At 44.1% G+C, this 25,755-nt stretch overlaps 1 protein-coding gene across 4 annotated transcripts; it reads right to left on the bottom strand.

Moving 5' to 3' along the window:
• Positions 1-1,202: 1,202 nt before the first annotated feature.
• On the bottom strand, positions 1,203-25,324 carry LOC147009319 (MRG/MORF4L-binding protein-like). 4 transcript variants are annotated; one of them, XM_085862155.1, is made up of 6 exons: positions 25,128-25,324; positions 9,741-9,862; positions 7,412-7,499; positions 7,096-7,196; positions 3,442-3,582; positions 1,203-3,127 (listed from the first exon to the last, which is right to left on the bottom strand). In XM_085862155.1, the coding sequence occupies exons 1-6, from the start codon at positions 25,252-25,254 to the stop codon at positions 3,017-3,019; spliced, it is 690 nt and encodes a 229-aa protein (XP_085718281.1). In that variant the 5' UTR covers positions 25,255-25,324; the 3' UTR covers positions 1,203-3,016. The 4 variants fall into 4 exon arrangements, with proteins under 4 accessions (XP_085718281.1, XP_085718282.1, XP_085718283.1 ...); XM_085862156.1 differs by having other exon boundaries at positions 7,125-7,196; XM_085862157.1 differs by lacking the exon at positions 3,442-3,582.
• Between the last annotated feature and the right edge of the window lie 431 nt (positions 25,325-25,755).

Below are 25,755 nucleotides of genomic sequence, written 5' to 3'. Positions count from 1 at the left end.
GCACATCAGCCCTCCCCCTTTCCCAAAAGTTTTGTGGGTGTGAATGATGAGCTGTGAGGCTGAGCAGCAGGTGATGACCATGGTGTGGAGAGGTGTAGACAAAGGGCTAGACATATCCGACATGGCACAGAAGTACGGTTCACTTTTATTAGCGACGAGTGCATGCTTGGATGGCTCTGTACGTACGCTTCAAAATCCCCGTACATCCGCTTTATCAGTACAGGTGTATGCCGCTTGATTAGTTGTGTGCGTGTGGTTCTCTTTCTCTCGTATCGCTAGCTCCATTAACTTTCAAATACGTGTTCCATCTTACCCGTCCTCGTATTACCCCCTCCCCCCTCAATCATTTCACCTCACGCCCAACACATCCTCACTTCGACTCGGTTGCCTCACCTCGTTGCCCGGCTGTATCGTGGCTCAATTCACTTCACAGCCAGCCATTCTCCCATCGAGAACTGCCACCCATACCATTGAGCGCCGAACCCCGGGAGCACAAACTGAGCACCTTCGTGTGCAGTCACCCGTACCATCCAGCACTTTGAGGGAGTGAAAGCAGAGTGGAGGAGGAGAATCCAAGGACCATCAGGCCAGGTCATTGGGTGGAAACTCAGGTGTGTCAGGGCCACAACATCCCAGATACTTTTCTCACCTCTACATCTTCTCATTTATTCGGGGGTCTGGATCCATGTTGTGTAGAAGTGTTAAATGACTGTTGTAAGAATTCTGAGGGCAGGCATGTCGCGTCGAGGTAATGGCAATGTTATACATGTTGTAAATATTTACTTGCCTGCCATTGCCAAAACAAGCTTGAAACCATCTTGACTTGTCCTGTCCTGCTTTGATCGCGACATTGGCCATTGACCCAGAGTTGATTGGCCTCTGATAGACGAGACGATAGAGTGTGGCTCGTAACGTTGGTTCCCTTGGCCAATTAACATCCGTTGCACAGCCGCCGACACGGTTCCCCATCTGCTTCAGTCATCTCACAGGTATGGTGAACCGACACTGGAGCGAATACCTGGCCAGAGGTGAGTGTTGTGGACGGCGTTCGTGGTCTATTTTTTTATGGACACCTTGGACTCTTGGAGTTATCCGAGAGCAGCCAGGTCTGTCATAATATCCTTGATGACGTGTTGAAAGGGACCGTCGGTTTTACCCGAACCATTTTATCCCACCACAATTATTGGCACACACCGATGACATCACGGTAAATCAATTTATTCAAGTCATGGAAAATGTGGAAAAACAACAACTTCCAGACAACAACAACAGAACATGAACAAGTTGGTGACAAAAATGTATAAAACCGCTGTGTGTGTTCCCCACAAGAGAGATCCAATGTTTTTTATGTTCCACGTTTAAACATCCAAGCGCAGAGTAACACAGACCATCGAATACAGTCATTCCTTCCCAAAAACAGTTCACAGTAAACCAATACTTCGTTGAATGAGGTCAACAAAACATCAAACCATATTTTTGGAAGGTTCGATCCTTCGTGCCATACATCCTGTAATCGATATTTATATCCATTTCCAAACAAGGTTTAAAAAGTTTTAAAACCTTCAACCTTCTCCTCGTCCTCCGATTTTGGGAAAACAAAATACCCCCCCCTCCCCCCCAATCATTATTTACAGCAAAACGAACAAAAGTTTTTCTTTTTCTAAGCAAATTCAGGGTCAACAATCACGTCTCAAAACTCCAACAAATAAGCAATATTCAGGAATGATATTCCCACCACCAAGTGGATGCTACGTACCCTCAAATCAGGGAGAGGTCAGGCAAACGCCTCGACAACATGCACATGGCGAGGGCACACGTCACGCAGTGGTGGACTCGAGATTCAAACTCGTCCAGAAGGAATTTCAAAACCAAAGGGGGAAAGAGCAGACAACTGTTACACGTGTTCAGATGTCATCATATTCACACAAGAGAACATCAACGATACAGACAAGTTGTGCACAACATGATCAAAAAAAATATAAAAAAAAACAATAAGATTTGCATCAACCACACAATACAATTACCACCCACAACATTCCCAGGTAGGAGTAATAAATGTACAGGAACTACAACAAACCAAAAACACAAATAAGGTGGATCATTTAACAATGCCGAATCTCGCCGGGGTACATCACTGGGGGACCCCTTTCATACTCCGGAGCGCAATATGAACGGCGGCCTGCAGAGGGGTGCTGCATTAAAGTAGAACACACAGGGGCAGGATAAAAAAAAAAGAGGTGCAAACTTAAAATAGGCCCCGTGGTGGTGCAACAACAAAGTCGGCTGCCCAGAGGTACAGCCTTGAAACAAGCACACCCCATTATTACCATGGTAATCGACGTCCACAACAATCCTTGACCATGTGGTGGGAACGTCTGCAGAGGCCCTCACTTTTTCATCTTGATTCGCATCTATTAATTAGTTTTCTCCACCACCGATTCATCAATTGATGTAAAACTTTCAACATCGGAGCATCGACCCGTGGAGAAATATATATATATATTTTTTTTTAACAACAAAAGTTACATGATGATAAGATGGAGAATTCAGCGTTCCACAAAAGTCGGCTTGGAGGGCGCTTCACGAATCAGGAATAAATAACCTCTCCCATCCATTCAGAATTTGGCGAGGTGAAAAGGCTGGGCAGAATCAAAATGAAGAAGAGATGTCCGAGCAAACAATCGGCTGGTTTTAAATGAGCCCACGTATATCTCGTCTCCAACAAGCAAGTTCAGGCGAGAGCTGGAACTAAACTCCATATTTCCCATGAGCAGAAACCCAAACCAAGGTGATGCGGAAGGTGAGACAGCGATTCTGGTTTCATCAGCACGAGCTCGCATGGAATTCTGGCAAATCGAGAAGCAAGGCTCCATTGAGCTCGTTCGGAACGCCAGGTGTGTCACGACTCGTTTTCCTTTTCTCATCGGAATAATTAAACTGGATCAGCGTCTCATGGCCATCGAGGAACTCTTTCAAATCACATCTTCCCGTGATTTCGAAGGAACATCCTAACAAGTTATAACCATCCGATCCTTTTACTGAACAAGCTGCATCGTTCACTCCCACCAGGCGCACTAGAGACATATGGCTCCATCACACTTGGAGGGTCCACCGTGAGCTTGTAATGCTGTAAAAAAATAAATTAATTAAAAGAAAGACCCTCGCGGATTCAGGCAAATTAGAACTTGCTGGAAGAGACAAAACGTAGGCCGCTGTTAATCCAAACAGAAACGAGGCCGAGTGGACAACTAAAAAGGTACCCTGACAACTACAAAACGCAGCGTGTTATGAATCGCAACCACATTTTATATCAAAACAGAAAATCCTGCAGCTCAGGACAGAAGTAATCACTAAGTATTAATTTTTTTTCTTCGTCAAGGCACTCGTGGGCAATGAAGGACGTGGGGCTGTGGGAGGACGAGGTGAAGGGGTTTCACTAACGTTTGCGTTTAACAACGGTCGCCCCCCCAACACTCCCAGGACTTGAGGGGTTGCTACTTGTCCCCGTGGAGCTGCTGGGGCGCCCACGCTTCCGCCTCTCACCCCCCTCCCTCCCCTCCCTCCCCTCCCACGACGCCAGTTCTGTAAAAAAGAAAAAGGAAGAGGGTTCGGAGGGGGAAGAAAAATATAAGTCAACAATTTTAAGGGAGAGGGTGGGGGGGGGGGAGGGAAGAACAATATTAATATGGAATTGACAATTAAAATCATATATATATATATATATATATATATATATATATATATATATATATATATATATATATATATATATATATATATATATACATACACATATATATCAGGGATTGGATGAACAAGAGGATGGAGAATGAAATGAGGGAGGAAAAAAAAAAAGAAAAGAAAAATAAACAATGATAAATGAAACCACAGCAAAGAAAGATTGAGATAATGATGAATGGCACGAGCATCTCACTTGAAAGTGGAGTTAAAATACCTGCCGCACACCTTTATAAAAGGACGTGCTGTTTTGCAACACTGCATGGTAAAATGTATACGGGTAGGTTGGGAGGGTATAATCTTTGGTGTGCTGTCTCAATACTTTTGGAAACGGTGTATATGTAATGGTTCGAAAGACCAATATTAATGAGGCAGAAAAATCTGTGATGTTTCTCTGACTTTTGATTACGAGTTACAACTACTACTACTACCACCACCACCAAAACAACTACTCGGCCCCAAATAATAGCACATCCTTGTGGGGTTGGCCATGGGGATAGTTTCGTGCAAAAGGAACCACCCTCTAGAGTCTCGAGCCGACTATCCCACTCTTCCTTCTTGGGTCTCAGGTAGGGGTTGCATCACAGGGTCTTGACAATCTCTTTTCAATCCCCCCATCATCCATACCAACGCTGAACAATCTCCCATCCATATCCATGATCGTCATTTCCTCCCCCCATGACCTCTTTGTGACACAACCCTTTTAACTTGCTGGTTGCAGCGTTTCCTTCTCTCTTTTCCTGTTCATCCATTTCCTTGCTTTTTGTGTCTAAGAGATATTCCGCTGCCCCAACGTCAATCCATACCCTCAATCCCCTTGCTCTTCCATGAGCCTCGACTGTGTAGAAAGAAAAAATCCGTTCTACATGACGCTCGTCGGTACCCGGAGAGCAATAATAAAATATAGTTTAAAAAAAATTAATATTTTGCATCGCTTCAAAAGAGGGTAACGATACATGGATGATGGCAAGTCAAGTTTAACTACCACTCCAGAGCTCAAGATCAAACTAATTTTAACTTCAAAAAACCACAGGTTCCTCATCATCTACAAAAGCATTATGGTCACTTGGGTCAAGTCGGTCTCTGTAGCAGTTTATCTGTTCCTTCGATATGTCAAGCACGAGTTAACGTCGGACCCTGCTCCAACTAAGGTCACTTGCCTTGGTGAACAAGGTGCTCACCTCCATTCCTTATCCCTCTAGTCTCTCGTCCGTGGAACCGGATCCACGTATCTGGTGTCCCGTGCCCCTCCCTATGGTCTTTCTGTGGTGTTACCCCAACAAAACCCACCTCATGCTTTCTTCCATACTCACCACGTTCTGCTCTTCTCTTCTGTACCTGAACCTCCTCTCCCTTCACCCTAACCTTACCTATCACTTACCCATTCATATGTGCGGTCTTTGTCTCCCTGTTCCCCTCTGATCCGACATCAGCATGTCATTTAGCTTCGACAAGTTCAGATTTATTTATACCAAGAAAAAAAAAATCAATAAATGAAATAAATAAATAAAGATTCATGAAAAAACCCAAGCACCTTTCCTCTTCTACCTATCACTCACCCTCATTCACCACCACCACCACCACCATCACCTTCTGGCTCTCCTTCATGACTGACGTTCATAACATTGTATATTTGATGAAAAAGTTGTTCTTTGAGCAGGGGGGGGGGAATAAAAAAAACCTCGAAGAGAGTAATTTCCCCCCCCCCAATCCCTCCTCCTCCCCCGCTCCCCCCCCCAAAAAGGTGGGGTTTAGCCTATATGGTCAGGTTATAAAATATAGCTCAATTTGTTGTGAAAAGTAAATCCCTTAGTAGTCAGTCACACCCCAAATCCACAAATTATTTCATTTGCCAGCTTTATCACTCAAATAGTTGGGAGCACCCTATTGGCAGTCGGGAAGCAGACACCCCGCTGAGAATTTGTCTGAACAACTCCTCACATGTTGGTAAGGCCTAAGTCACATTTGCTCTACGGCGAGGATACGGCGGCCGTACGCCCTCTGAATTGAGAGAAACGTGCGGCGGCCGCAGAGTTTCTGCGGTGGCCTCAGGGTGGCCCTATGCCATTTGGCTATATTTTACAGGCCGTAGGGGTCGCCGTGGAATTATAGCGCGGAGTTACAACTTTTTTCATTTCTACGTTCGCCGTAGCAATTCGACAAGCCGAAACAAAAGAACTGGTAAAAAAGAAAGAAAGAAAAAGAACCCACTCGCTACCGTCCGTCTGGCCGCACGTTCGCCTTAGGGCCCACCTGCCGTCGCCTTGAAAATTCTATGGCCGCCGCAGGAACGCCCTAAGGTCACCGTGCGACATCAAATCAAAGACCGTACGGCACCCCCACGTTTTCAGTCTCCACAATTTATAAATACACCGTGCGGCTACCTGAAAAATAAAAACATATGTGACTGCTACATTGTGTGACCGTGGAAATACTGCGGCCGCCCTACAATTGCTAATGGCCGTAGATTCTGTAGACCCCACGGACGCCGTGGCAAATGTGACTTATGCCTCACTTAATTGTTTATAAGGTGAAGAAGCGACAGAACAAGTGATCGAGAAAGCACACAGGTAGCGCTGCGATAATCCATGCTGCATAAGATGGTCACCCACCTGTCCCCCAGAATGCATCACCTCTGGTAACAGCTTGTTACACCTCCGCTACCGAAGGTGAAGGAGGTTATGTTTTCCCACCTTTCGAGCTGTTTGCTTGTTTCTCTGTTTGTTTGTGTACAGGATATCTCAAAAAAGTTGTTGACGGATCTGGATGAAATTTTGTGGACAGGTTCAGTGTGTGACAAGGACGAACTGATTAGATTTTGGTGAAGATCCGAATCCGGATCTGGATACGAGATTTATTTGATTTCGAAAGTGATTCTTCACCATTGAGAGACAGGGCCAAAAACGATATAGTGCTGGATACCATGATATTTCAAAAATGTATCGGGCCCAATATGTTCTCGTGGATCAGTTATTACGTGGCGGAGGTGTGCGCTCTACCGAGTGCCCTTCTCGTCGGAGAGTGAAATCGCTCGAACAAATACTCTCAAGGTGAGCGATCATCACGTTCGATGCAAGGAAACCTTCAAAAAATAATCAACAATTATCCCTAAAATGTCATAATCGGACCAAGTGTTGGACCTAGAGTTGAAATTACGATCGACATGATAAGGGAGGAGCCACGCCGTTACCTCGTTAAATTGACAGATAACGAGATGGAGAATGTGCGGCGTGGATGAAGGGGACAGACATGCAGGATGGGAAGGAGGTGGTCATAATGGCGAACACTTGCTCTCACAAAAAATTAAGAAAAATAAAACATAAAATGTTCCATGGATAGCGAGGTAGACAGATTCACCCCCGAGGAGACGCTCTCCGCCATCTTACTCTCCTCTGCAGATATACTTGGTTGCCTGGGCTTGTCCACATCCTCAAAACCTTCCCCTCCTTTCACTGCAACTGCAAATGACAAGATATTGCTGCGCTTTTAAACAATCACTTTTACTCAAGTCAAGTCAAGATAACCTACCATCCTACCAGTAGGTTCCTCGACCAATCTAAAACCTCCCAATCCAGGAAAACAGTTTGCTTGATTATTGGGAAGCTGCCCTGGTAATCGGCATTTAATCACAAGGCTTCCTTCGCATACCCAAGAAGAACCCTGTGACGCTCACCATCCTTCCTCTCTCTCACAGCCCTGATCTCCTCCGGTAAGGAGAAAGGCCACTCAGTGTTGGGAAACGGCAGAACCTCAGATTCATTCTAGATCAAAGAAGAGAAATAACAGTTATGCTCGTTCAAAGAAGAGAAACAATCAAACACTTACACGGATAGTGACAATCATAAATGGCTGTGACAACTTCCCACGCGTCTCGCACGTCGTTCCAGCGACTTATCCGTTACTTTAAGCACTCACACCACAAAGTGCAAGACATAATAGGAGGTGACAAGACCCCCCCCCAAAAAAAACACGTGGTGGTGTGCAGTAGTGACAGCGTGAATGACGGTGGTGAGGATTGCATGCTTGCATCGCTGCCTTCCTCTGCAGAACATACTGTGAGGTTCGTCAGGCCTCATGGAGTCTCTGCAACAGGTCGTTTTTCACACCTTTTCACCACCCCCCCCCCCCGCCAACAAATTCACCCTCAACTGACTGGCTGTGCAACCATACTGAAACACCAATTCAAACCAAGCGCACCAACCACACCAAATGCCTCTGCCATCCTGACTCGAGCAGCCTCACACATCCCTCGCCTTCTCGAACCTCTGCATCTTGGAAGAAGCTTAGTGTCCTGGTACAACCGCTGACATGCTGTGCCATACTTTGCGTGGTGTAACTGACTGGAAGACTGGAAGAGGGGCCTTCACTCGAGTTTCTACACTTCCTCCTCTGGGCCACGTTGAGGATTCAATCACCACTTTTCCTGTTTCCCCTCTCATGTTCTTCCCATTTGCGGGAGATTTGCCACGTACACAACAGCTGTTCAACACAAAAGTACTGTTACGGAAATGGCCCTTTGTATGCTACTAAATATAGGATTAGCCGAGATCCCCCATTAAATGCATGTTTAGCCGGGTTGTTCAGTAATTTGACATTACATGTGTGTCGGGAGGTGTCACAGGCTGTTATTTGTTTGTGCAGTGGTGGTGGATCGAGAGATCCTTCTTCTTCCTTCCTCTCTCCGGGCGAGACTCCGCCCAGAGCGCTGAGAGGGGGAGTGGCCAAAAAGAGGAAGTGAAACTAAGGGGAGGAGTTTGTCGGCTTCATAAAGGGGCGTGCCCCGAAAAGAGAAAGTGGTAAGAAACTGAGAGGACGGAGTTGAGCAGTCGGGCTTCGAGGCGAGCGTGCGCCGGGAAGGCAAGAAACGACGGGTGTGGAGGCGCGATCTGCTGGTTGAGCAGTCGGGCTTCGAGGCGAGCGTGCGCCGGGAAGGTAAGAGAGAAACGACGGAGCCTCTGACTGACTGTCCCGACTCACCTCATGGCTCCACGACGTCTTGGAATCCCATGGATCCAGCCCGCCAGAGCCCGGCACCTCGATTGGGCCTTGTCTGGTGAACAGGCCAGGCCTGGACTTGTATATGCTGGACCTTGTGAAAAGTTAGCTGGAGCATACCATCATGTATCTTTCGCTCTGGTGCAGTCGACCTAGCGGGGTCTGAACGCGTGAGAGTGTGTGCGTGAGGTCTGCGACAAAAGGAGGACGAGCTCCATTTTGCCACGTGGCGTGCTCGAGCTTGGGGGCTCGAATCCGTGGACATCCGCTTCTTTCGAGCGACGTTCGTGCTTTTGACACTTTCCTCTCATCCATGAAACATCAAATACTCTGTCTTGTCTGCATGCTGTCTATGTCTTGTCTGCATGTCGTTTAAGGCTTATCTCGGGAGGGACCCCCTCAAAACCCGTAATCTGTAGTTCCGTAGTTAAGAACGGGTTGTAGAATAATTAAAACATTGTCGTGAATGTTTTGCTTGTGTTGTGTTCCCCGATGTTCCCCAAGAAATCTGGCTGATTTGTATGAAGTTGCCGCTTTGGATTAATTTGTGTCGCGTCGAGGAACAATCCGTTCGATTGGTATATAAAACCAAAATGGTTACAGACTGGCAGAAAACGCTCGGCATCTGACAAAACCAGTCTGTAACCGGGGTCTATTTCCCCAACTGGTAAGGTCCAGGGGTACGTTGGTATCGCGATTAAAGACGCGCGACCCGAGGCCTGTGCCGAGCCAGCCGGCGTTATAAACCCCGGAGACGGCGGTGGTGAGGGTGGCGCCGAATCTAACGTTTGGCTATCAAGAGTCGGGTGCGAATCCCGACACTCCGGATCCGTAACAGTACTTTGAAGAGAACATTCAAGATTACCAACGGGCCAAGTTAGAGGATTAGAGAGGTGGGGCGGTGGAGGAAAGGGGGGGGGACATCACGACGGACGCAGCATACAAATAAATATCAAGTTTTGTTTTGAAATGTTTCGTTGTGCGACTCGGTGAGAAGAACAACTTACCAGTGCCTGGATGTCGTAGAAAGTGTTCAGATGATCCCACAACACCTTGGAAGGAACTTGCCTCCCAATGTTCTGGCTGAATTTGTCACGGATGCAGATCATATGAAAATGGCGGTTCACACCTGTGGGAATATTTCGCTTCGGGTTACCGTCACAATCATATACATATACATATACTCACACCGCTATACCACCAAAACCAAGAAACGAAACATTGGCAAAATTCAACAATGAACGTGTCAAAATGACCACGTCTCAACAGCACAGGAAGGGATTTCACGCTTTCAAGTTGAAGGCCCCAGAGCAAAGGCAGGATTTCGATTTGGACTCTTGTAAGTGGGCAGAGACGAGCAGGTACGCGAGTCAAACCGAAAACCATTTCAAAGCATACGGTGCAAAAAGGCAGAGGTTGTGCCTGCGAAATGAGCATCTGAAAAACTATTTTTACATTTGACGGAAACAAATAAACAAATAAATAAAGGAAGCAATGAATTACAAATAAATAAACTTGTAATAGGCATCCACCACCATCAAGGACCATGTTGTGGAACGTCGTCCAGGGCCCTCTTTCTTTTTTTCCTTCCGCCCTCACGTTTTCAACTTTATTTCACTTTTAAATTCGTCTTCTCAGCAACTGCTTGAGCGATTAACATAAAACATTCAACAAAGGAGCGCCGCTGATCCGTAAAGAATTTTATTTTTATTTTTTAAATAAAGTTACATGATGATTAGATGGAGCATTCAAAAAAAAAAAAAAAGTCCATTTTCTGTGGGAATGGGTTGCCGAGTGTTTTACGTATCGGGAATAAATGGCCTCGGACGAATAACAGCAAACTGGTCTGTGATGGCATCCTGCCCTTCCAAACAACGGTGAGATAATTATTAATGGTGTAAAAGCTTTCCACACACCCTCAGCATGAACATACCTTTTCTGAAGATCTAAGGTCTGTATCTCAACATGCACGGAGTGAAATAATTTCACAACTCAATGTATCCGTATGCCAAACAGAAGATCCAGAGAAGAGAGATACACATACAGCATGTTTAATCATAACGTGCATGTGTGTCGGTGTATCTCCTCCAAAACCATGAAACTTAGTGGCCCCAACCTTTGCGTTCATACCAAGGGAACTCCAAGAGAGTGCCTCAATGAAAACTGGATATTTGGTTAAATTTAAACACCCCTTTTGAAGATGATCAACGGGGGTGCTCATCCTCAAAAAGCCTAACCAAGATGGCGGTGCACCATCTTGGTCAGCACGCTGTCACCGAGCTGGGGTCTTAAACTGCCATTTTGTTTTAGCCTACTCAACAACGCTGTGACTTGGAACAGGCCGCACCAGTTTCTGCACAATAAAAAGCTCAATTTTTTTTCCCCCCCCTCACTCGTGTCATTGAATGCATGATCTTCATACCAATGAATCGCTGTGTACATCGCTTTTGTGGGTGTTATTATTTTCAAATTCGGAGCTTGGAGCGATGCGATTTTTCTTACTCCTCTGAGCGCCCAAAGTTAATCACGATTAAACGATATAGGATCACTTAATTTTTTTTTGTTTTTGTTTTTTTTAACCACAATGCACCTTACTTGGGGTTTTAAACATTCTCACAATTCATTACTTGTAAACATACATACAAGCCACCACCTGTCACCATCTCTGAGAATAGATGCATATATACAATGCTTTATTAAAAAGCCCAAATTTTTGGGGTGTGCCGACCCCTACACCAACAATTTGGGACACAATGGGTCATGGCAAAATCCAATTACCCAACTCTGTTATCCCAGTGGCCACAGGCATCCAAAATGGTACAAAGTGGGAACCATCCCTACTCCAACCTCCAATCATAAAAAAACACATGTTCTCATTGAACATTAACTGCCCTCTGTAGTTGTTCCGTGCAACCAATGTAACCGCCCTCCCACGTGTTGGTGCCCCAACAAGTTTGAGCCTGCACTTTCAAATTTTTTCAGCTGTGCGTCCACACAATATCGTGGTTGGGCAGTGTGGCTCCATTTACAGGCCTATGCCCAATTCAAAATACCGCATCCCACGCCGCAGAGGTCACTCCTCCCCAAGCGACCCTCCTTGACTGCCAAGTCGTGGGGGGCCCTTCCTGGTTCTCTCTGGCACACGAGTCCTCTTGTGGGTACTTGGCCCATCCCGTAACCGATGAACCACAAACCCAGCCCATCAATTAACTTTTTGCATGCCACAAAATAAATAGATAACTTTAAGTGAGTCTTCCTCTTCCTCTTCCAAAACAACTGAACCCCCACTTATACCTAATGCCAATGAAGGTGAAAGTTTGTCTCCACAGGGGGATGTAATTGCTCCACACTCACAAACACACTATACCATTCCTTCAATCTTAAATCCCGGAAAAAATAATTTGGTCACACACCTCACTTTTACACAACTCACCACTCACTCACTCCTTTCATTGCTCAATCAACACCAACGAGGCAGGAAAGTGGAAGGCTCTACTCCATAGTCTGCCAATTGTGAAAACCAAATAAACACAGATTGTCAATTCAAAATCAGGTCTTCTAATCCCTATATCTCTATAATTGTCGTCGTCAGCCTGCCTGTATCAGTTCTCTAATTTAATGAACCCACTGGGCCAAGTAGATTCCACCAAAGACTTAGGCTTCAGCCTACGTGCCAGCGCAAAGTGTCACGAAACTCCTGCGGTGTCCTCTGCACAGAGTGCACACGAAACCTCCGGCGGAGGTCCCGCATCTGCAGTCTACACACCCACTTTAAATTTCAACCCGGATATCAATATGGGGAGCTCCAACAGTCAACTATGGTATCAGATGTGGAAAATAACTGTAAACTAGGATGTTATCATGAGCGGCGAAGGAGTCACGTGACGTTTCAAATGTGCTATTCGCTAATTATTAAAAGATAAATGAAAATAGTTCAAACACAACCTGTACATCAATTTTAAGTAATGTCACTGCCCATCTAATGGCATAACTCTCAAGGGTGAAAAAGGAGTTCAAGGAAAATATTTTTTTTTTTAAAGGTTACCACCTTAGAAAATGTCTCCACAAGCACATCATTATGTCCAATGGAGATCGGGGGAGTGCCGTTCACACTCCACACGTTTCGATTTTCCCGCCGATTGCATCACATGTGCCTTCTGGTTGAATGGTTTGCATTAGCGGGAACAATCGTCTGGGTGGCAGACGGACGGTTGTTCTTTACGGATTATACAGTTTTACCGTATGAGACATAATCCATGGCGATGGTCACCATAACAGCCAAAAGGTGTGACTGACGCACACGCACGCACAGACCCTGCTATTTGTGGGGAATACATTGCTGAAAAATGCTGCAAATGTCGGGGCATCGTATAAAATAACAAGGACAAATGTGTCTTGTCCGTCAGAATGATGAGAAATGTCACGGCAGAGAGTGGAGTCATCAGCAAAGAGATAAAGGATTTTCCAGTCAGTGAGATCATTGATGAAGATTAGGAACAATGTAGGTCCTTGGGGTACTTGACAGAGAAAGAGAGGAGATGAAAAGCTCTCGTTGACAGCCCCACGTTGACCGCGAGAGGGGAGGAAGTCAATAATCCAAAAGTGCTGTTGGCCTTGGATTCCATAGGCAGATAGTTTGGAGAGCAAGGCGGGATGCTAGACTGTATCAAAAGCTCGAGATATGTCCAGAGAGACGGCCCTGATCACATGTCTGATATTGAGGGCCTCCACCATTTTTGGGAGAGTAGAAGTAGCATGTCCAAGGCAGAGTGACAAGATCTAAATCCGAATTGACGATCTGAGATGAGCTGTTGGTGAAAAGCTATGATGGATTCTATGACCTTGCTGATGATTGGAAGTACAGTAAGCCAATTAAGCTGTGATTAAGGGGATCCATTTTTGCACGTTTTTGATGTAATGTTGGCTGATTTTCAATTTCCCAGGTGGATATGGGAGACCAGTCCTGAAGTGTTAAATAAGAAACTAAAAGGGCACTCAGTAGAGCGTATACAGAGAGCAGAGGTAGAGCGCATACCTCCACCACGTAATGCCTGATCTACGAGAACACATCGGGCACAATAAATTTTTGAAATAACATGCTATACAGTACTATATCGCTTTTTGGCCCGATCTCTCAATAGTGAAGAATCACTCAAAAACACTAAGTAATTCTCTTATCCAGATCCGGATCTTCACCAAAATCGAATCAATTTGTCCTTGCCACACACCCAATCTGTCCACCAAGTTTCATCCGAATCCGCCTGCAACTTTTTGACATACCGTGCCATATAATCAGTTTAATATGGCCTCTCAATTGTGAAGAATCGCTTTTTTTAAATATCAGCTACCTCAGTTATCCTCAGCTGAGGTAGCTGATATGTGAATCCTCAGCTACCGGACCGGTTTCATCGCTTTTTGGCGAATCATTAGCAGCAGCGCAGACAGCAATGCATACCAATGAGGCTCCAAAGCATATACTGTTACGGATTTGGAAGTTTACTGCACTCAACATACAGGTCCTATAGCTCAGTTATATCAATAAGTAAATGTGGATAGATAGCTCCCTTTTCCCTTGTCTAATGGGAATTAAATGTACGTGCGCTGTGCGATATTTTAATAGTTAGGATTTTTACACCCCTTATGACAACAACAACAACACGCCTTCACCTCACGTCCTCAAACTGACGCCATTGTCTACGTGAGTTCGACCACGTACGTGGGCGGAGTTTCCTCGGCCACCAGAGCTCCGACTCTGCCCCAGAAAGATGGAATGTTCCCCGCGACCAATGGGAGGCGAGACGTCTCAGACATAGACTTTCTCACGAACCCTCGACCAATCGGAGGCGTGAGACGTCTCAGACATCGACTTTCTCACGAACCATCGACCAATGGGAGGCGAGACGTCTCAGACATCGACTTTCTCACGAAACCCGGACCAATGGGAGGCGAGATGTTTCAGACGGCGATCCTCCACAAGGCACCCCAGCCCGCAGGAGAAATACAATACAAGAAACGCCAGGGCCTTGGAAACAGCGTCAGGGTTGAGCAATCGGGTTTGAGGTGCCGGAGATCGACTCATCTGGTCTGGTCGGCTTGGCAGCGATCGGGTTTGAGGTGCCGGAGATCGACTCATCTGGTCTGGTCGGCTTGGCAGCGATCGGGTTTGAGGTGCCGGAGATCGACTCGTCTGGTCTGGTCGGCTTGGCAGTGATCGGGTTCGAGGTGCCGGAGATCGACTCGTCTCGTCCACCTGGCGTCCGACGCTTTTCCTCCGTCCCTGGTGCTTAGAGTGGCATCGTTGCTGCGGGTTCGAGTCCCCAAGAGCCAGATCGTCGAAGACCACATAAGGTGGACAGGTCCAAGCGCAGGCTCTGGTCTCCAGTTCACCTGTCCTCGAGCTGGAGACCTTCAATAAAGACCATTGGGGTGTGTGTGTGTGTGTGTGTGTGTGTGTGTGTGTGTGTGTGTGTGTGTGTGTGTGTGTGTGTGTGTGTGTGTGTGTGTGTGTGTGTGTGTGTGTGTGTGTGTGTGTGTGTGTGTGTGTGTGTCCGTCTTTAAGTAGCAACTGTTAAGTGCCTTGTACATTATTTGCATTTCATTTACTGTATATTAATCGGATAGCTCTGCTCCTTACGTGCTCCCCTCATTTCCCCGATGACTGTTAATAAATTCCCTATTTGTTAAATGTATCGGTTCGTTCTTGTCTTTCTTTTACTGGTTTAACACGGTGCATGTTGGAGAAATAGCCAGGCTGTTGCCGCTGTAAAAGGGACATTTGGACCGACGAAAGCTCGGTGACCGTCCGCTCGGGTGGGACGCGGTTCGAGTACGCTGGCGGCTCGTTCCGTACGAGCATCGTCGAGGGTGAATTTCCCCGGTAGTTAGGTAAATTGAAATTTGCAATCGACCCTACCCCACATGGTCGACCTAGTGGCGAACTTCAGTCCGATAAGGGACCCGTCGGCTCCGGAGTTATCCGGGGTGACGACCTATAAATTCCAGGTGATCGGTGGAGCCGACTCTACTGCTCCATCTAGCGGTCGTGCTCGCGGCCGATACCTGGCCAGCAACAATACCACGTGTAAATGTCAAAAGCAGTCAATGTATAAATAAAGAAATGAAGACCCACACACATCTCTCACCTGTGAATGGAGGGAATAACCAATTAGCTCTTGACTTATCAATTAAACCAGATGGCGAAGGCTTTTTTACATATATATATATATATATATATATATATACACATATATATATATATATACATATATATATATATATATATATATATATATATATATATATATATATATATATATATATATATATATATATATATATATATATATACATATATATACACATATACATATACATATACATACAAAAATATATACACATCCTGCAAAATTTTTAAAACCAGCGATTTTGATCCGTTTACATGTTCTGGCCCATGATGGAAAAACATTCAAAATTGTCGACCCAAAAGCATTACAATAACCTGTTCAATTTTGTTGACATTTCTGTTCAATATTTTGCAGCTTGATAAATAACATGTTTGTCTCTAAATATGTGCTCAATTGTCGTAATCCAGTAGATGTACGTTAGATCCCAGAAACGCCAGGTACCCTTGTGGAAGGAGGGGAAGGAGAAGAGGTGGGAGGAGGGACCCGGCGGTGCCCGGCAAAGCCAGGTACCTTTACTTGTTAAAGAATATATGATGGTGTAAATATTCTCACAAAAAAATTAATATATAATTTATGGACATGCAAGTTATAAACTAAAAGTTCGAGTAACAGGAGCAGGTGGTCACAATGACTACAGTCACATTGTGGTAATTATAGTGAAAAAAAAAAAATCTGAAGACAATTTGAACTGGAAATGTTTGGATACGAATCCAGATTAATTGGCAAATAAGATGAAGAAACTAAAATTAAGTGTTGATGAACTTTACAGAGACATTGTAACGATCACAGACGTTGCCCCAATGCAAGTATTTTTTTAAAACTCTGCAACATCTGCGTCTCTTGAAAGATATTGTTGTGGAAATGGCCACTGGGGGGTTAACTCTGCTAAATATAGTTCAGTTATATCCTTGGCATGTCACAGCATAAACGTGAAGTAATTAATTGCGATATTAGATTATGCACCGCTTATGTAATAGCTTGATGATGCATCCATCTCGCAAGGTTTGTATCTAACATTCGCAACCTTTTTGACCCCAAAATTAATGTTTTCATCTTTTAAATCTGATTTTTTTTTTTTTGAAGCGTTTTATCGGTCTTGAGGCGCGAGCTGGGCGGGAAAATGAAGTTGCTGGCAACGCCAGACCGAGTCTGCTGAGAGATCGGCGGCTCAAGAGTCGCAAACGGGCTTCACTGCCCACAGACTGAGCCGCGCGTGAGCCAAAGGTGAGCGAGTGGAGGGGGGTGGCGTGTCATTGATGATGCCCGAGTCCGAGGGCATAAAAGGACAGAGCCAGGACGGACGCCATAGGAGAAGCCCGAAGGCTCTTGAAGGAGAGATGTGCGCTTCATTCGCTCCTGCCGCAGCCCGAGCCACACCCTCTTCTCCTCTCTGGGTCAAGACGCACGGAACTGGGCTAGCGATAGAAACTCTTCTTTCTTATGCTTCCCACTATTGTGGTGTGAATGATTGGGCCCAGAAACAAGTTGTACAATTAAGGAATCTCCGTTCATTTGTTGGCATTGTGGGTGCAGACTGGCAGTGTGTAAAGAGGTTTTGCAATTACATCATTGATCGCTTGCTTTCTTGTGTTTCCTTCCACTTTTTTGATAATCAAATACTGTCAGACCCTGCTTTTCACGGATTCGCTAAATTTGTGGACCCCACATATTCGTGGTTTATAAAATGCGACCTCCTTTGACATTCGCGGTTTTTCATGCGATTTTTGATTTTCTCTCATGAAGCACGAACCGCCGGGAACCTATCCCCCCATTTTCCATTGAAACAATGCCCCGCTATTCGCGGAATTTTTCAGGAACGTATCCCCCGCGAATAGCAGGGTCCGACAGTCTACCAGGTCTCAGGGTGACTTCTGGTTGTGGTCTTTATCAGTGATTATGGAAAGCTCGTTGAGGGATCAATTGGCTCCTATCGCATTTACAAAGATGGTGAGCCTGAGACACCGCAGCAGCGGGATACCAATGAGGTGTCATACATCTCAGGCTCACTCGGACTAATTGAATACGAGATGGAGGTGCTAATTATCACAGCGCTCAACCGATTCAGTGTCCCCAATCAGAATGGTAGCGCGTCATTTGGACGTGAGATCCGGCTGGGGGTGGTGGGTGGTCTCCGATATGGTTGACCACTGTGGTATTATTTAGACAACTCGCTGGATTCAAACCGAGAAACAGGACAACTACAACATTGGTTTCTGGAGTGAGATGAGGACCTGAGGTGTGAGAAATCACACCTCAAAGCAAAATTGCAGAGGCAAGATCAACGCTAAATTAAAATCACCAGGCGTGAACAAGGTGGCCAAAATGAGGAGGCCCAGGGCATGGATACCACAGTGGCCCCAGTAGAGATGGAGGTCGAGGGACACTTAGAGGGTATGGAGAAGTCGCCCCTCTCACCCAGTAGCCTGATAGATTCACCCCCAAATGAACAAACAGTGGGGAGCTGCAGGCCGGTGTCACCGCAGCAGCGGGATACCAGTGAGAAATTGATGGTCATGCTCAAGTGGCTGATGGCCAACATGGGAGCCGGGCTGAGGCAGGACAAGATGGTTGATGGTGCAGAGCTGAAGGCTCAGCTTGGTAGAAAAATTTAAGCGGGCCAAGACGAGCTGACGGCAAAAATTGAGGGTGTCCATGGGGAGCAGCAGGTCACGGCGGGAAACCTTACAGCATCTTTGGTAGGTGCACAGGAAATGGCAGTCGGTCAGGCGAGCGTGAAAGCAGGTATCCAGGTGGAGGCCAGGGAAGCATGAACAATTAGAAACAGAAGGAAAGTGGGGTAGAGCAGAATAAAACAGAACAAGTTAAAACAGGAACAGGGATAAATGAAAATAAAAGGAAGCCATGCAGGAGAGGTTAGAGTGAGAGCAGAGAGAAAATAAAAATAAAAAACAGAGCAAAGACCTAGTGAGTCGGTTGGAGAGAATAGCACCAGCAGAAATGAAGTGAAAGAGAAGAGGTTGAATGAAGGACGTGCTGGGGTGGATTTGTGGCGAGGTACGTGGGACCCCACAGGTGGAGGAATCCGTGCTGAAGAGTAGCATGATCACGGGGCGGAGTTGGGCATTGGGGCCACCAACACTAGATATGCAGACAGACAAATGGTGTAAGTGGGGAGCAAGAGGTCCTCCAGAAAATGAAGATCTGAACAGGGTTTCTCCCTAAGGGGGGTGGGGGGGTGTGCAAGCCCCGCATGTGAGCTGCCCGAACCCACACCTCAAGTCGTCGAGACAGAATGGCCGGTATGCGAACCACGGCAAGCGCCGGGAGGTCAAAAATGCATGGCTCTGGCAAGGGTGTGGGAGAAGGTGAGAGTGGGAGTGGGTGCACGTCTGCGATGAGCGAGGTGAGTGCAGTGAGTGTGTGAGTTGCGCATATAATGGACACAAAAGAGGAAGGACGAATGCATACGGGGGAGCCACCAGTAACAGACTAGTTAGCAGTAGAGCTGGGGCGGCTTCCCCAAGGGATAGCGAATAAGACCCCAGCTTCGGGTGAGCCAAGGGGTAAGCAGGGGGTTCCACACCGAGTAAGGTTCCGCAATTTCGTTCGTATGGGATTTCCATGCTCCGTCTGGGTTTCATGGGAAACCCGGTGTGTAAAAAAAAGAAAGAAGAGACGCCATTGCGGCACGCTTCATGCCCATGTCCTTTTTCTCTCTCCAGACTGCACAGGGTAAGGGGTGTTCTGTGAACTCTCCAGTTTAATGAGGTTGGTAGAGCACAGGCATGATGAACCAAACGGCCTCCTACGTCGAATTTCCTCGTTCCCCGCACCAGAGAAGAGAGGGTATACCCATTTGGGTCCGTTTGTCTGTCTATCCATACATAATGGGCCAACCAAGCTGTGTATGTGATGTCTATAAAGTACGTACAATTAGAACGAGTGTATGTGATATCTATAAAGTACGTACAATTAGAACTAGAGGGGGAGCACTCAGAGTGCAAAACCTCTGCCACCAATACTGCAAGGTCACTCAAGTGAACCTGATATCCTATTCATTCAATTTGACGTCAACAGTGCTCACAGAGTTATAGTTTGCAACTTTCCCTTTTACATACTCAATTCATTCGTCATAACTAGATTCCTTGAGACAGAAATTGATTTTATGTGGGTATATCCACCTGAAGTTCCAAAATCAGCCGCAATTATAATTTTGGCATGTTTTTTTGTTGGAAATCACTTATAACATGTAGAAATAAAAAAAAAAAATTGAAATTTTGTTGAAAAAAAATTTGCAAATTTTTTTTTTCTCTAACAATTTTTTTTTTTGGGGGGGGGGGGTGTTGGATATCACTTAAAACATGTAGAAAGGCAAAAAAAAAAAATCAAATATTTTTTCAAATTGGCCGCCATATTGGATTTTGGACCGAGTCCAAAATCTAATGGCATGACCCTTGGACCAGACCTAACCCCCCACCAAGTTTCATCGAAATCCTTTGAGGAGTTTTTCCGTAATACTGTTCACAAACAAACAAACAAACAAACAGAAAGGGGTGAAAACAGTAACCTCCATCCATCTTTGATGGAGGATGTTAACGAGTGTATGTGATGTCTATAAAGTACGTACAATTAGAACGAGTGTATGTAATGTCTATAAAGTACGTACAATTAGAACAGGAGTATGTGATGTCTATAAAGTACGTACAATTAGAACAGGAGTATGTGATGTCTATAAAGTACATACAATTAGAACGGGTGTATGTGATGTCTATAAAGTACGTACAATTAGAACAGGAATATGTGATGTCTAAAGAGTACGTACAATTAGAACGAGTGTAGATGATGTCTATAAAGTACATACAATAGAATGAGTGTAGGTGATGTCTATAAAGTACGTACAATTAGAACGAGTGTAGGTGATGTATATAAAGTACGTACAATTAGAACGAGTGTAGGTGATGTATATAAAGTACGTACAATTAGAACGAGTGTAGGTGACGTCTAATATGTAATAGGCAAAGCCGAGAAGCGAACGTAGAATTCTTCTTACACTCGAGACTGCAATTTCCGGTTACTTCGGCCTGGATTCGGGATCAGCGATCAAATAATGTAAATCACGATTAAAAATTATTTTTTGATGATGCGGGAGATATCTTTATTACCTCAACATTACCTTCACAACAACAACTACACCGCCAGGAACAGGATCTCATCTAAAACAAGGACAAATGTGTCCAAGAGCCACGTCCTAAAGGTTTTGTCTCCACAAGAAGAAGAAGAACAAGAAGAAGAAGAAGAAGAACAAGAAGAAGAACAAGAACAAGAAGAAGAACAAGAAGAAGAACAAGAAGAACAAGAAGAAGAACAAGAAGAAGAACAAGAAGAAGAACAAGAACAAGAACAAGAAGAAGAACAAGAAGAAGAAGAACAAGAACAAGAAGAAGAAGAAGAAGAAGAAGAACAAGAAGAAGAAGAAGAAGAAGAACAAGAACAAGAAGAAGAAGAAGAAGAAGAACAAGAAGAAGAAGAAGAAGAACAAGAAGAAGAAGAAGACCACGAAGAAGAAGAAGACCAAGAAGAAGAAGCAGAACAAGAAGAAGAAGAAGAACAAGAAGAAGAACAAGAAGAAGAAGAAGAAGAAGAACAAGAAGAAGAAGAAGAAGAACAAGAAGAAGAAGAAGAACAAGAAGAAGAAGAAGAACAAGAAGAAGAAGAAGAACAAGAAGAACAAGAAGAAGAAGAAGAACAAGAAGAAGAAGAAGAAGAAAAAGAAAAAAAAACACAACAACAACTTCTGATATTTCGTCACGTGCCTTGATTGAGCCAATAACGAGACCCGTCATGCACAATCGTCGTTCATGATGAGAAAATCGTGTATTTACGAAATTATGTTAAATGGAATAATCTTGAAATAGTAACGTGAACTTTTCGAAAGCAAATGTCCTAATATATTTCAAAGTTCATGATAGACGCTCTCAAAAGGCACCCTCAATGCGAGGATGTGTACAGGTGTTTAGTATTTAAAGAGATCTGGATCCTGTATATAAAAAGGGCCAAGTCCGAAAGGTTTTGCCGCCTTCACAAGAACAAGAAGAACAAGAACAAGAACAAGAAGAACAAGAAGAAGAAGAAGAATAACGCCGAGCTCCCTTAGAGCCACCCTCTCGCAAGCGAGACGCAGCTAAAAATTAAAACGAGATTGAACATAGAATTCTTCTTCCATTCGCTTCTGACTTTACCTATAATTTGTTCACAACTGTATACGCAATTTCCGGTTACTTTGGCCTGGATTCGGGATCAGCGATTAAATAATGTAAATCACGATTAAAAATTATTTTTTGATGATGCGTGAGATATCTTTATTAAAATCGGTGGAGGAAAAATATACACCACGTCTGATAATTGCGTCTTTCATGTCTCCGACGATGCCTTTATCTCCCGGCATGCATCATTCCCCATGACAAAAACCGGAAACAAAAAAAAAGCAAAAAAAAAAAAAAAGACGGAAGCAAAAGGGTCATAGACAACGACACGGATTCCAAATTGCCAGGGTATTGTGTTGTTGTTGTTTCCTATTCTCTCATGTGCACACGTTAAGTAATATTCACAAGATAGAAATAAAACCCAATCGTGTTTATACACCGCACAGCGTTTTAAAAAAAACCGGAAGCAAAAGGGTCATAGCTAACGACACGGATTCCAAATTGCCAGGGTATTGTGTTGTTGTTGTTGTTTCCTATTCTCTCATGTGCACGTGTTAAGAAATATGGAGTAGGCAAAGCCGAGAAGCGAACGTAGAATTCTTCTTAAATATATCAAATGAAAGTCTTTTTGCTATGAAAAAAGAAATATTACCTTAACATTACCTTTACAATAACTACACCGCCGAGAACAGGATCTCATCTGCAAAAGTAAATATTACCTCAATGTTACCTTCACAACTACACCGCCAAGAACAGGATGTAATCTGAAAAAAAAAAAAAATCCTCAACATTACCTTCACAACGACAACTACACTGCCTAGAACAGGATCTCATCTAAAACAAGGACAAATGTGTCCAAGAGCCGCGTCCTAAAGGTTTTGTCTTCACCAGAAGAAGGACAGGAATAAGAACAGGAATAAGAACAGGAAGAAGAACAACAACAACTTCCGATATTTCGTCACGTGCCTTGATTGAGCCAATAGCGACACCCGTCATGGACGATTGTCATTCATGACGAGAAAATAGTGCATTTACGAAATTGCAATACATTAAATGGAATAGTCTTTAAATAGTAACGTGAACTTTTCGAAACTTAAAAGCAAATGTCCGAATATATTTAAAAGTTCATGATAGACGTTCTCAAAAAGCACCCTCAATGCGAGGATGTGTACAAGTGTTTAGTATTTAAGGAGATCCGGATCGTGTATATAAAAGAGCAGAGTCCGAAAGGTTTTGTCTTCACAAGAAGAAGAAGAACAAGAACAAGAACAAGAACAAGAACAAGAACAAGAACAAGAACAAGAACAAGAACAAGAACAAGAACAAGAACAAGAACAAGAACAAGAACAACAACGCCGAGCTCAGACGTGGCTAAAAATATAATACGAGAAGCGAACGTATTCTTCTTACATTCGCTTCTGACTTTACCTATAACTTGTTAACCTCCGCCATCGAAGATCAGAGGTTACTGTTTTCACACCTTTCTGTTTGTTTGTTTGTTTGTGAACAGTATTACGGAAAAACTTCAACGGATTTCGATGAAACTTGGTGGGGGGGGGTTAGGTCTGGTCCAAGGATCATGCCATTAGATTTTGGACTCGGTCCAAAATGCAATATGGCCACTATGGCGGCCATTTTGAAAAAATATTTGAATTTTTTTTTTTTTTTTGCATTTCTACATGTTTTAAGTGATTTCCAACACCCCCCCCCCCCCAAAAAAAAATTGTTAGAGAAAAAAATTTTTGCAACTTTTTTTTTTTTTCAACAAAATTGTTTGTTTTTTTTTTGCATTTCTACATGTTATAAGTGATTTCCAACAAAAAACATGCCAAAATTATAATTGCGGCTGATTTTGGAACTTCAGGTGGATATACCCACGTAAAATCAATTTCTGTCTCAAGGAATCTAGTTATGACGAATTAATTGAGTATGTAAAAGTTAAAAGTAAAAGGGAAAGTTGCAAACTATAACTGTGTGAGCACTGTTGACGTCAAATTGAATGAATAGGATACCAGGTTCACTTGAGTGACCTAGCAGTATTGGCGGCGGAGGTTTTTCACTCTACCGAGTACTCCCCCTGGAGTTCACAACTGTATACGCAATTTCCGGTTGCTTCGGCCTGGATTCGGGATCAGCGATCAAATAACGTAAATCACGATTAAAAATGATTTTTTTGATGATGCGGGAGATATCTTTATTAAAATCAGTGGAGGAAATATACACCATGTCTGATATTATTTGGGTCTTTCATGTCTCCGACGATGCCTTTATCTCCCGGCATGCATCATTCCCCATGACAAAAACCGGAAACAAAAAAAAAACGGAAGCAAAAGGGTCATAGCCAACGACACGGACTCCAAATTGCCAGGGGTATTGTGTTGTTGTTGTTTCCTATTCTCTCATGTGCACGTGTTAAGTATGAAGCTCACTGCGTTCGCTATAAAGTACGTACAATTAGAACAGTATGTGATGTCTATAAAGTACGTACAATTAGAACAGGAGTATGTGATGTCTATAAAGTACGAACAATTAGAACAGGCGTGTGATGTCTCTAAAGTACGTACAATTAGAACAGGAGTACGTGATGTCTCTAAAGTATGTACAATTAGAACAGGAGTATGTGACGTCTATAAAGTACGTACAATCAGAACAGGAGTATGTGATGTCTATAAAGTACGTACAATTAAAACATGAGTTTGTGATGTCTATAAAGTACGTACAATTAGAACAGGAGTTTGTGATGTCTATAAAGTACGTACGGTACAAGAAGAATGCCATTACGTCTCCAAAATACGTACTATAAATAGTCCCAGTGAGGGTATACAATCTTTGATTGCTCTTTCTAGTTATTCCGAGTATTAGGGTAAAACGATAAGAACGTCAAGCGCACCTCGTTTCCATGACGATTAACACACAGTACTCTCAACCAATAAAGCTCATCCGTTTAATGGAGATCTGAAGCAGCTTTGCTCGTTTTTGTTTTTTTTTTACTTCGAACCTTCAATGAAACACGTGAAAGATGGAAATGAAACCCATTCAAACTTACCGACGGGTTTATGGCCGATCATGGCGTGGAAAAGGCAAACCTCCAGCTCGGGGCTCCATACCACGGATCCTGCATCAGAGTCCCGCGGACCGGCGCAATGATTATCCACCACGCTGCTTTCAGCCATGTAAACAACACTCTTCTTCTTCCAAAATTTTAATGGCGGCAACAGAGCATCAAGTGTGTACGCCACGCCCCCCCCCAAAGTGTAACAATTAACTTTATCATTCTACTTATTCACTGTGTTCCCTTTATCCGTGTACATTGTGTTTTGGAAAAAATAATCTTTATGAACACAAATCGAAAGAAAGATCTTTCATCACATAAAAAAATCTCATAAGAGTGTACCACATCCTTTTCTGTAAATATACAGGTATACACCTCAATTTACTACGTCGTGTATTCGCTTCCTAAAAAAAAAAGTCAATAACCACAAGTACAAGTGCTAATCGTTAATAACAACTAGTGAACTCAGTACTAGTTTGCAAGAGGCCAAGTTCGCGTCAAATATGATCTGAAGAAAGTAAGTAACAGAAATAAATATGTGGCTCGTCCATGTCACGTGGACAAGCAGAGCATGAATTTTGCACTTACAGTCGCAGGATCCTTTGGTCAGGAAGAGGGACTG

Source organism: Eptatretus burgeri, chromosome 17 (genome assembly GCF_056783735.1).
Source record: "Eptatretus burgeri isolate ZD-2024b chromosome 17, Ebu_testis_v1, whole genome shotgun sequence".
In the NCBI taxonomy this organism is placed as follows: Eukaryota; Metazoa; Chordata; class Myxini; order Myxiniformes; family Myxinidae; genus Eptatretus; species Eptatretus burgeri.
The sequence above is the reverse complement of the archived record's forward strand: the minus strand, read 5'-3'. Positions and strand labels throughout refer to the sequence as shown.

Bases quoted from the DNA above. Each gene is read 5' to 3' on its own strand.
- LOC147009319 (XM_085862155.1), bottom strand. From the start codon at position 25,254: ATGGCTGAAAGCAGCGTGGTGGATAATCATTGCGCCGGTCCGCGGGAC. The intron at 7,197-7,411 runs GTGAGCGTCACA...TGTCATTTGCAG, and splicing joins TGTGAGAGAGAGGAAGGATG to TTGCAGTGAAAGGAGGGGAA. The intron at 3,128-3,441 runs GTTAGTGAAACC...ATTTTTTTACAG, and splicing joins GACCGTTGTTAAACGCAAAC to CATTACAAGCTCACGGTGGA.